The sequence below is a fragment of the Physeter macrocephalus genome, chromosome 11 (genome assembly GCF_002837175.3).
Source record: "Physeter macrocephalus isolate SW-GA chromosome 11, ASM283717v5, whole genome shotgun sequence".
In the NCBI taxonomy this organism is placed as follows: Eukaryota; Metazoa; Chordata; class Mammalia; order Artiodactyla; family Physeteridae; genus Physeter; species Physeter macrocephalus.
In genome coordinates this window covers 18,922,664-18,934,633 of record NC_041224.1, presented here as the reverse complement: position 1 = coordinate 18,934,633, position 11,970 = coordinate 18,922,664, and the positions used below count along the sequence as shown (strand labels likewise).

Here is an 11,970-nt window from a genome sequence, read left to right as displayed (position 1 = left end):
GTTTTGGGTTTGTTTTTGTAGGTCCTTTTCTTCTCTTGTGTTTCCCACTTACAGAAGTTCCTTTAGCATTTGTTGTAGAGCTGGTTTGGTGGTGCTGAATTCTCTTAGCTTTTGCTTGTCTGTAAAGCTTTTGATTTCTCCATTGAATCTGAATGAGATCCTTGACAGGTAGAGTAATCTTGGTTGTAGGTTCTTGCGTTTCATCACTTTAAGTATATCATGCCACTGCCTCCTGGCTTGTAGAGTTTCTGCTCTGAAAACAGATCCTGCAAGTCGTGCTGGTGGGGTGGGGCGGGGTGGGGGGAAAGGAGAACAATAACAAAGTAAAAAATATAAGTAGACTAGGGAACTAACAGCTATGTTAGAAAAAATACAGAAATAAAAATATAGTTGAAAGAATAACAAAAGTTAAAAGAGAACCACAATAGTAAAAAAGAGGAGGAGGAAAAAAAAAAGTAAGAAAAGGTAGAAAAGGCCGTGGCTGTGGAGGGCGGGACCTAAGCGGGGGTGAGGTTTGGGTGGTGGGCAGGGCCTATGCTTAGTACCCACAGGGCTGGAAATGGGCCGAGGGTGGGGGGTGGGGGTGGTGTGTGTGTGTGTGGCGTGTGTGTGGGCAGCTTACGCTCAACAGAGCAGAAGGGGCCCAGGCATGCCTCCTGCCTCTGGTCTCAGAGGTTGGGGGACCCCACCTGGGAGCTCAGAAGGCTTTCTGGGCTCGAGTGGGTGGGGCAAATGCCCTGCTCTCCTGCTCCTACAGTCATCGAGGGCCCCTCGCGCCTCTCTCCACATCTCTCCAGCCTCCCTTCTATGCCCCCAGGACCAACACAACTGGGAGGGGGCTTTGGAGGACGGGGGACCTGCCTGGGAGCTCAGCAGGCTCTGCTCCTTTCCCCGCTCCTCTGGTCCTGGAGTGCTCCTCCCGTCTGCCTCTCCTGTTCTCTCCACCCTCCCTTCTATGACCCCAGGACCAATCCAGCCCAGTGGGGACCTTTGAGGGCATAGGACCCGGCCTAGCCCGAGATGGGCAAACATCCCCGGCTAATTGGTCAGGGAAAACCCTGGGCCCACTGCCCCCTGATCCGAGCCCCTGAGGGTCCCTCCAGGCGTGGATACCCCTCCCCCCCCTCAGCCACCCCTCAGAGACGCTGGTCCTGTCTGGCCTCCACTTCTCCCCACTCAGTCCCCCCACATCCTACCAGTTTTCTTGGGGGTTCTTACAGTCTCCTTGGGCATCAGGGTCCCCCACTGGTGTCTGGCAGGTGCTCCAGTTGTGGGGAGATGAGCACTCTGCGTCTTCCCACACTGTCATCTTGACTCCTCTCTCTAACCTTACAAAATGTATTTCTTAATTTTTGAAACGTTAAAGTTGAAATTATTGTTTGATCCGTAGGCTGAAGAATGGAAAATATGTTAGCAGTCCTGAAAGCGACATAAAACTCATTGTAGGGGCTTCCCTGGTGGCGCAGTGGTTGAGAGTCCGCCTGCTGATGCGGGGGACACGGGTTCGTGCCCCGGTCCGGGAAGATCCCGCATGCCGCGGAGAGGCTGGGCCCATGAGCCATGGTTACTGAGCCTGTGCATCTAGAGCCTGTGCTCCGCAACGGGAGAGGCCACAACTGTGAGAGGCCCGCGTGCCACAAAAAAAAAAAAAAAACAAAACTCATTGTACATCTCCATTAGATTTCTTGGGTGATGAGGTACATTGTCTTTGAGCAGTATTATATTGGAAGGAATCTTTTTTCTGAGCAGTAGATCGCAACTGTGGGCTTAAAATATTCAGTAAACCATGTTGTAAACAGATGTACTGTCGTCCAAGATTTGTTGTTCCATTTTTAGAGCATAGACAGAGTAGATTTAGCATAATTCTTAAGGATTCTAGGAGTTTTGAAGTACTAAATGAGCATTGGCTTCAACTTCAAGTCACCAGCTGCATTAGCCCCTAGTAAGATAGTTGGGGGTGTTGTCAGAGCCTTTGAAATGTTGAAGCCAGGCATTGGCTTCTCTAGCTATGAAACTCCTAGACGTCATCCTCCAACTGAAGGCTGTTTCATCTACATTGAAAATCTGTTGTTCAGTGTAGCAATCTTCATTAATTATCTTTGCTAGCTCTTCTGGATAACTTGCTGTAGTTTCTGTATTAGCACTTGCTGCTTCACCTTGCACTTTGATGTTACGGAGGCATCTTCATTCCTTAAACCTCATGAAACAACCTTTGCTAGCTTCATACATTTCTTCTGCAGCTTCCTCATCTCTCTCAGTCTTCTTAGAATTGAAGAGAGTTAAGGCCTTGCTCTGGATTTGGCTTTGTTGTGGCTGGCTTGATCTTCTATCCAGACTCCTGAAACTTTCTCCATATCAACAATAAGGGTGTTTTGCTTTCTTATCATTTGTGTGTTCACAGTAGTGTCACTTTTAATTTTCTTTAGGAACTTTTCCTTTGCATTCACAACATAGCTGGCTCTTTGGTGCAAGAGGCCTAGCTTTCAGCCTCCCTTGGCTTTTGACATGTCTTCCTCACTGAGCTGAATCATTTTTAGCTTTTGATTTAAAGTGAGAGAGATGTGCAATTCTTCCTTTCGCTTAAACACTACTTGAACACTATTTTAATATTTTTGTGTCTTGGAATAGGGAGGTCTGAGGAGAGGGAGAGAGATGGGGGAACAAGCTGGTTAATGGAACAGTCAGAACATACAACATTTGTTGAATTAAATTTGCTGTCGTGCATGGGTGTGGCACCCCCAAACAAATAGCAACGTCAAACATCACTGATCATGGATACTACGACAAATATAATAATAATGAAAAAGCTGAGATATTGCGAGAATTAAAATGTGACAAAGAGACATGAGGCAAGCAAACGTTGGAAAAATGGTGCCAGTAGACTTGCTTGATCCACAATTGCCACAAACCTTCAATTTATAAAAAATGCAACATCTGTGAAGAGCAGTAAAATGAGGTATGCCTGTATAGTTGGAGCATATTCTTAATTCACTTAGCCAGTCTCTCTCTCTTGTTTTTGACTGGATAGTTTAACCCCTTTCCATTTAAAGTAGTTACTGATAATTTATGCCATTTTACTATTTTTCCTGTACGTTTTATGCCCCCTTTTGTTCTTCTAATTCTCCAATACTGCCTTTTTTCTTAAATTGATTTTTTTGGCTTTGTGCCCTTTTGATTGCCTTCCTTTTTTTTTCTTTTCTTTCATTTCATTTCTTTCTTTCTTTCTTTCTTTTTTCTTTTCCCCACGGCATGCGGGATCTTAGTTCCCTGACCAGGGATTGAACCCGTGTCCCCTGAAGTGGAAGTGCGGAGTCTTAACCACTGGACCACCAGGGAAGTCCTGCCTTCCTTTTCTTTTCTTTTCTTTTTTTTTTAAAGATTTATTATTTATTTATTTATTTATTTTAGGCTGCGTTGGGTCTTAGTTGTAGCATGTGGGATCTTTGTTGAGGCACACGGGATCTTTCGTTGCAGCGTGAGGGCTCTTCGTTGTGTTGCGCGGGCTTCCCTCTAGTTGTGGCGTGCGGGTTTTCTCTTCTCTAGTTGGGGCTCGCAGGCTCCAGGGTGCGTGGGCTCTGTTGTTGTGTCGTGCAGGTTCCAGAGCACATGGGCTCTGTAGTTTGTGGCACGCGGGCTCTAAGTTGAGACGTGCAAGCTCGGTAGCTGTGGTGGGTGGGCTTAGTTGCTCCACAGTATGTGGGATCTTAGTTCCCTGACCAGGGATTGAACCCATGTCCCCTGCATTGTAAGGTGGATTCTTTACCACTGGACCACCAGGGAAGTCCCCCGCCTTCCTTTTCTTTTGTGTATATTTTTAAGGCACAGTTGACCTTTGAACAACATGGGAGATAGGGGCACTGACCCACTGTGTAGTCAAAAATCGAAGTATAATGTACAGTTGGCCCTGCATATATATGTGATTCCTCCATATCCAAGGTTCCACATCCATGGATTCAACAAACTCTGGATCGTGTAGTACTGTAGTATTTACTATGGACAAATTGTGTATAAGTGGACCTGCACAGTTCAAACCTGTGTTTTTCAAGGGCCAACTTCATTTCCTTGCTGGTTTCCATGAGGATTACAGTTAACATCCTAAATTTGTAATAACTTTGATTTTTTTTTTAAATTTATTTTTGGCTGTGTTGGGTCTTTGTTGCTCAGCGTGGGCTTTCTCTAGTTGTGGTGAGTGGGGGCTACTCTTTGTTGCAGTGCACAGGCTTCTCATTGTGGTGGCTTCTCTTGTTGCGGAGCACGGGCTCTAGTCGTGTGGACTTCAGTAGTTGCAGGATGTGGGCTTCAGTAGTTGTGGCATGCAGGCCTTAGAGTGCATGGACTTCAGTAGTTGTGATGCGTGGGCTCTAGGGCATGCAGGCTTCAATAGTTGTAGTGTGTGGGCTCACTAGTTGTGGGTTGTGGGCTCTAGAGCATGGGCTCAGTAGTTGTGGTGCATGGGCTTAGTTGCTCCATGACACGTGGGATCTTCCCGGACCAGGGATTGAACCCGTGTCCCCTGCATTGGCAGGCGGATTCTTAACCACTGCGCCACCAGGGAAGTCCCATTTTGTTTGAATTGATACCAACTTAGCTTCAGTAGCATACAAAAATTTCTGCTCACATTCCCCCACCTTTCTATTGTTTTTTCAAAATTTGTGTCTTTATACATATCATGTGCCCATTAACATAGACATATAGTTATTTTTTTCATGTATTTGTCTTTTAAACCGTGTAGGAAATATAAAGAGGAGTTACAAATCAAAACTATCATAATGCTGGCTTTAATTTTTACCTATATTTAGCTTTTACTGGCGTTAAAAAATTTTTTTTTTTTTTTTTTGGTACGGCTTTTAGTTACTGTCTAGTGTTCTTTCGTTTAGCCAGAAGGACCCCCTTTCCAATTTCTTGTAGGGCAGGTCTCTTAGCAACAGATTCCCTCACCTTCTGTTTCGTTGGGAATGTCTGTCTTTTTCCATATTTGAAGGATAGCTTTGCTTGATTTAGAATTCTTGGGTGACAGGTTTTTTTCTTTCAGAAATTTAAAAATGTCATTGTACACACCCCAATGGCCCCTATTGAATTCGATGAGAAATTTGTTGTTTAATCTTACTGAGGATTTTTTGTATGTGACAAGTTGCTTTTCTGTTAATCCTTTAAAGATTCTCTTTTTCCTTGGCTTTTAGCAGTGATTATTATTTTATGTCAGTGCAGATCTCTTTGTGTTTATTCTTCTCATGGTTTCTTGAGCCTCTTGAATGTGTAGATTCACGTAATTTATCTAATTGGGAAGTTTTCGGCCAATATTTCTTAAAATATTTTCTCTGTTCCTCTTTTTTCCTTTTCTTCTGGAATTCCCATTGTTTGTATGTTTGTAGGCATGATTGTGTCCTACAGGTTTCGTAGGAACTCCTCTGCTCCCCTTTTTAAAATGCTCCTGGAACTGGATAATTTCAATTGGTCTACCTTTAAGTTTACTGAGTTTTTTTCTTTACCTACTCAGATCTGTTGTTGAGACCCTCTAGTGTAGTTTTCATTCTGGTTATTATCATTTTCAATGGCAGTGTTTCTGTTTGGTTCCTTTTTGAAATGACTGTTGATTCTCTGTTGAGAAATCATTGTCCTGGTTTCCCTTAGCTCCTTGACCTTGCTCTCCTTTATCTTTGAGCAGATCTAAGACAGTTGATTTAAAGTCTGCACTAAATGTGCTCTACAGGGACAGATTCTCTTCAGTTCTCCTGTGAATGGGCTATACTTTCTTTTTCTTTGCATGCTTTGTAACTCTCTTGAAAACTGGATGTACTGAATATTATGATACGGCAACTCTGGAAAGTGGGTTCTTTACTCACGGTTTAATTTTGTTGCGTGCTGTATGCTGCAGTTATTTGCCTTTTTAGTGGTCTTCTATGCAATTTTTTAAAAGTGTACATTCTTTGTCACTTTGATCTCTAAAGTCTGTTTCTGTAGTTTGTGTTCAACTAGTTTTTTGACAGACATTTGCTTGAATACCAGGTGCCAAAATAGCGAGAGAGAGGGAGAATCAGATTGGCTCTGTGCTAGGACCGTTCCTTCAGTGGCTAGCCAGTCGTCTTACCACTCTCCCTTACTTAGCCTTCACTTCCTGCTTGCCCTGCACCAGGAGATAGACCAGAGATGAAAGTTTAGTGTCTCATCAGGTCTTTTAGGAATATGCATCCTGCCCTGGGCATGTGGTGCTGTCTAAATTCCCTAGAATGAACAAACACTTTTCAGTGCCTCAATTTCCAAGAGAAACTTTGTCCCCAGCTTTTCCTCTTAGGCTCTTGGCACTAGGTTATTTGCCTGAACCATGATCTTTTGCCCCAGGGACCTGTGGGTATTTTGTCTGCCTTACAGTGATTTGAGGAATACCCACCACTTTTCTGCCCTGAGTGAGTTCTGAGCTTGTCAAAAGAATAAGCATGTTGTGTCAGTTCTTCAGCAGCCAACAGACACTTTAAAATAGAGAAACACAATTCTTTGCAAATAAAGTCTGCTCTGCTCCTTCTGAAACCAGAAGCTGGGGTTCTTCACTGGGAATACAAGGTGCTATCTTCAAGACCTCTGCTGAATCCATGGGTCAAGGGAAAGTAAAAATTCCCAAAGCTTTCCTGCCTTTTTTGCGGGGGGGCTGAGCTGCATGGATTGCAGGATCTTAGTTCCCTGACCAAGGATTGAACTTGGGCCCACGGCAGTGAGAGCATTTGAGTCCTAACCACTGGACCGCAAGGGAACTCCCCACTTGCCTGTCATTTTTTTTTTTTTTTTTTTTTTTGGCGGTACGCGGGCCTCTCACTGTTGTGGCCTCTCCCGTTGCGGAGCGCAGGCTCCGGACGCGCAGGCTCAGCGGCCATGGCTCACGGGCCCAGCCGCTCCGCGGCACGTGGGATCTTCCCGGACCGGGGCACGAACCCGTGTCCCCTGCATCGGCAGGCGGACTCTCAACCACTGCGCCACCAGGGAAGCCCTTGCCTGTCATTTTTAAGTTGCTTTTTTCTGACTTAGCCTTTGCTTGGTTGCTGCACACCTTTCACTTTCTTTCCCAGAGTCCTGACAAAATTGGTTCTGATAGTTTCTGCTTGACTTCTTGATGTTTCTGTGGTGGAATGTGCCCTTGGAGTTGCCTTCTCCCCCATTTTTGCTAACATAAATCTGGATATTTTTGCATCCCTGTAAGTCTCCTTGAGTTTTGTTCTGAAATACAGTTAGGTTCCTTGGAAACAGTTTGATCTTTTCAGGTCCTGCTCTTATGATTTATTCAATGGGTCCAGAGCAGTGCTCAGTCTAGGGGTACTTATTCCCACTACTGAGGCAAGACCTTTATGAGTCTTACCCAGTGAAAGCCCTGTGAGTTAGGAGTTCTTCCAGTCTGGCTCAGGGAACAGGCACTGTTCCTAGCCCTTTGTGCCAGCTGGATACTGTTCCCTCTAATCTTTTTGGCTGGTTCTTTTTCCAGCCTCAGGTAATTTCTCTACTCACATGTTCTCTGTTTAATACTCATGTAGTGCTGTTTCTCTTTCTCTGTCTTTGAGTGTTCTCTCTCTGAAGGGATTTCATTTCTGGTACTTGGCTTTGCCAATTTTAGCTTTCTTGATCTCACCCATCTCCTATACTTTGAGAGTGTCCTGGGCTTGGCCTCAGTTTCTCTCCCTGAGTCTTGGCCTGGAAGAACTCTCAAGACATTGAGAGGGGGCAAACGGAGGGCTCACCTCATTTGTCTCTTACCTCTTTGAGGTTGTTGTCCTTCTGTAGCTGATACACAGGTATCTTGAGAACCACTGTCTGAATTATTTTGTCCTTTTTTTTCTTTTTGAGTGTGTGGGGTATGCATTGTTTCATGCAGGAGGATAAATTTGGTCCTTGTTATTCCATCTTGACCAATCTCCTACTATTTCTTCTTAGCCTTGATTTTTTTCTCTTATCTTATTATTCTTCTGTTCCCTCTTTTCTTCCTTATTTGTGATTATAATGAATATTTTTAACATTGCATTTTAATCAGTTTAATAATGCAGTTATTTAATATTGCATTTAAATTTAATTGTAAATTAAATTACCTTTTGGGCCATATTTCTTTCTATATATACAAGTATTAATATTTATCTGTGTAGTGGTTGCTCCAGGGATTACAAATTTCATACAGATAAGTTCAGTCTACTATGTGTACCACTTCACACAAAATGTAGAAACCTCGAAACTGTATAGATCTCTTTTACCTGCTCCTTCCCCAATCTTTGTTATAGTTTTACACACATTGAAAACTTTACAAGACAGCATTTTAACTTTTTTTTTCTTTTTTTGCGGTATGCGGGTCTCTCACTGTTGTGGCCTCTCCCATTGCGGAGCAGAGGCTCCAGACACACAGGCTCAGCAGCCATGGCTCACGGGCCTAGCCGCTCCGCGGCATGTGGCATCTTCCTGGACTGGGGCACGAACCCATGGCCCCTGCATCGGCAGGCGGGCTCTCAACCACTGCACCACCAGGGAAGCCCTTTAACTTTTTTTTTTTGGTGTTGTTTTTTGTTTTTTGTTTTTTTTTTTTTGTTGTTGTTGTAGCCCTTTAACTTTTGATGTAAGCAGTCATATGTATTTTAAGTGAAAGGAGGTATTATGATTGTTTTATCAGCCAATAATCTATCAAAAGTACCTGCATGTTTATCATGCTTCATTTTCCTCTTCATCTTGGAGCTTACTTCTTGGGTCATTGTTTTCTGCCCGAGGAAAATTGTTTGGTATACCCTTTAATGGAAATTCGTTTAGAGATATTTTTTGGGCTTTGTTATTTATCCAGTTCTTTTAGTGATAACTTGCCTTTGGATTATATTAAGATTTTTATTTCTCCTTTTGGTTTTCTGTAGTTTTATTAATGTGCCTATGTGTGGATTTATATTTATTTACCCTGGAATTTATTGTGGTTCTTCAGTCTATGCCTGCCATCTTTCTTCTGTTTTAGAAAGTTTTTAGTTATTATCATTTTTTAAAAGATTTATTATTTATTTATCTGTCTATATTTATTTATTTATTTTTGGCTGCATTGGGTCTTAGCTGTGCCACGTGGGATCTTCACTGAGGCATGCAGGATCTTTGTTGAGGCATGCGGGATCTTTCGTGGCGTTGCTTGGGCTCTTTGTTTTGGCACACAGGCTCCAGGGAGTGTGAGCTCTGTAGTTGTGATGCATGGGCTCCAGAGCGTGTGGGCTCTATAGTTTGCGGCACACGGGCTTTCTAGTTGAGGCGTGTGAACTCAGTATTTGTGGCGCGTGGGCTTAGTTGCCCCGCGGCATGTGGGATCTTAGTTCCCTGACCAGGGATCGAACCCGCGTCTCCTGCACTGTAAGGCGGATTCTTTACCACTGGACCACCAGGGACGTCCCAGTTATTATCATTTTAAATATTGCTTTTGTACCATTTTTTTTCTCTCATATTTCTCTGGGACTCTAATTACATGTGTGTTAGGCCTGCCCATCATGTTGTTTTTGTTTCCTTTTTGTATTTTTCATACTTTTGTGCTAATGTTCTGAATATTTTCTTCTGACCTATTTTGTTGTTGTTCTAATTGTTTTCGACTATGTCTAAGCCATTGTTAATCCCATTTATTGATTTTATAATTTTTGTTTTTACTTCTGTAATTTTTGATTTAGAGTTTTCAGTTCTTTGAAGAAATTTTAAATTTTGTGTTGTGTGTATTTGGACATATTAAGTATACTTTTTATAAATGTCTGTATCTGAAATTCCAAAATACAAATATGTTTTGATCTTCATGTTTCTGCTGGTTTTCATTCATGTTGTCTTGACTCTCATGTGTTTAGTATTTTTCATTGTGCCGAAAATGGTAATGAGCTAGTATTAGAAATTATTTGTAGCCAAAATGACATTGTTTTCCTCTAAAGAGGATGTATATTAGCTTCTGTCTGGTGTCTGGGGGCACTTGTAATTTAGGGTTATGTGAGTCAAATTTCAGAGTTTGAGATGATCAAAGCCCAGCTGCTGTCTTTGGGCGGGCCTGTGTACTTTTAGTTTATTGTCATTCCTGGCTTGCAGCCCCTCAGTGTTGCAGCTGAAAGAGGGAAGGGATTTACTAGTGTTCTTCTTTTCCCTTAGTTGTCTATGGATGTAGATCCCTGTACTTTCAGCCTTCTGAGTTTGTCAGAAGTGCCTCCCACTCTCTCAGCTGCTTTCTTTGAAATAGGCAAATGTCCCCTGGGCGGCAAAGTGGTCAAAAGTTGTACTTAACTCCCTTGACTTCCATCCTTTTCAAGTTTTGGCCCCAGTAATTCCTTACTATGACATCAGCCCTTTGATACCTTTAGTCACATGTTGAAAATTAAAAGAACAGCATTTAATATTAATATTTAAGTTGATAAATTGTTAATATATTTTAAGTGAAATATTAAAATAGTAGAACAATGAATGTTAGTATTAGTGTTTAAAATGTCAACATTTGTATAACAGCTAAAAATTTAATACTGACATTTAAGATTTAAAGTATTAAAATTTTTATTATAGGTTTTCAGCTAAAAAACTTCATACTTTAAAAATTAATTAATTAATTAATTTTTTTTTTTTGGCTGCGTTGGATCTTTTTTGCTGTGCGCGGGCTTTCTCTAGTTGTGGCCAGCGGGGGCTACTCTTCATGGAGGCGTGTGAGTTTCTCATTGCGGTGGCTTCTCTTGTTGCGGAGCACGGGCTCTACGCACTGGGCTTCAGTAGTTGTGGCACACGGGCTCAGTAGTTGTGGCTTGTGGGCTCTAGAGCACAGGCTCAGTAGTTGTGGCACATGGGCTTAGTTGCTCCGCGGCATATGGGATCCTCCCGGACCAGGGCTCGAACCCATGTCCCCTGCATCGGCAGGCAAATTCTTAACCACTGCACCACCAGAGAAGTCCCCAAACTTCATACTTTTATAGTGGTTCTCAGAGGAATTATTGATCTGAATTATTCAGTTTACTCTTATGAAAAGTGTCAGTGCCAGCATCTGAATTAAAAATTTCCCTTGGGGGGCTTCCCTGGTGGCGCAGTGGTTGAGGATCTGCCTGCCAATGCAGGGGACACGGGTTAGAGCCCTGGTCCGGGAGGATCCCACATGTCACGGAGCAACTAGGCCCGTGAGCTACAACTACTGAGCCTGCGCGTCTGGAGCTTGTGCTCCGCAACAAGAGAGGCCGTGACAGTGAGCGCCCGCGCACCGTGATGAAGAGTGGCCCCCACTCGCCGCAAATAGAGAAAGCCCTCGCACAGAAACGAAGGCCCAACACAGCCAAAAATAAATAAATAAATTAATTAATTAAAAAAAATTTCCCTTGGGGAGTTCCCTGGTGGCCCAGTGGTTAGGATTCTGGGCTTTCACTGCTGTGGCCCGGGTTCAGTCCCTGGTCAGGGAACTGAGATCCATCCAGCAAGCCTTGTGGCACAGCCAAAAAAAAGTTTCCCTTTATTTGTGTTACTGTGTGTATTAACTGGAGAAACGACTAAGAGTCTCATCAGTAGTGGTTTGACAATCAGTCAGTAGTGATAATTTGTTAATATGTTTGTTGTGCATTTCTTAAAATGGATATTTAAGGGATCTGTTCATAAAGTTAATAATTTATCTTTGAAAAAGCTTTATTGAAAAATGGAAAAATGACATTATTTTTGTTTATTTATTTTTAGGTTGGGCTCATGTGGTTTGTGCCCTGTATATTCCAGAGGTACAGTTTGCCAATGTTTCTACAATGGAACCAATTGTTTTACAGTCTGTGCCACATGATCGTTATAATAAGGTATAGTAGATATTATTTTATTGATGTTTGAATATAATTTTTTTGTTTTAAAACTGGGAAGTGTAAAGGAATTTTTAAATTTTGTTTTATTACAGCCCTTCATTAAAAAATTTAAATTAAATGCCTCCATTGATTTGGAAAAAGTGTAATTACTGTGGTAAACTACAAGTATTAAAATATGTTACTAAGGTCACAGGAGTAC

At 42.5% G+C, this 11,970-nt stretch overlaps 1 protein-coding gene across 12 annotated transcripts in view; it reads left to right on the top strand.

The window, feature by feature from the left end:
• MLLT10 (MLLT10 histone lysine methyltransferase DOT1L cofactor) overlaps positions 1-11,970 on the top strand; it is a 257,663-nt gene that overhangs the window by 88,642 nt on the left and 157,051 nt on the right. For all 12 annotated transcript variants that reach the window (XM_028495894.2, XM_055087796.1, XM_024129589.3 and 9 more), the window contains one exon: positions 11,659-11,768. In XM_028495894.2, the coding sequence (XP_028351695.1) occupies positions 11,659-11,768 (110 nt within the window). The remainder of the gene's footprint in view (positions 1-11,658; positions 11,769-11,970) is intronic.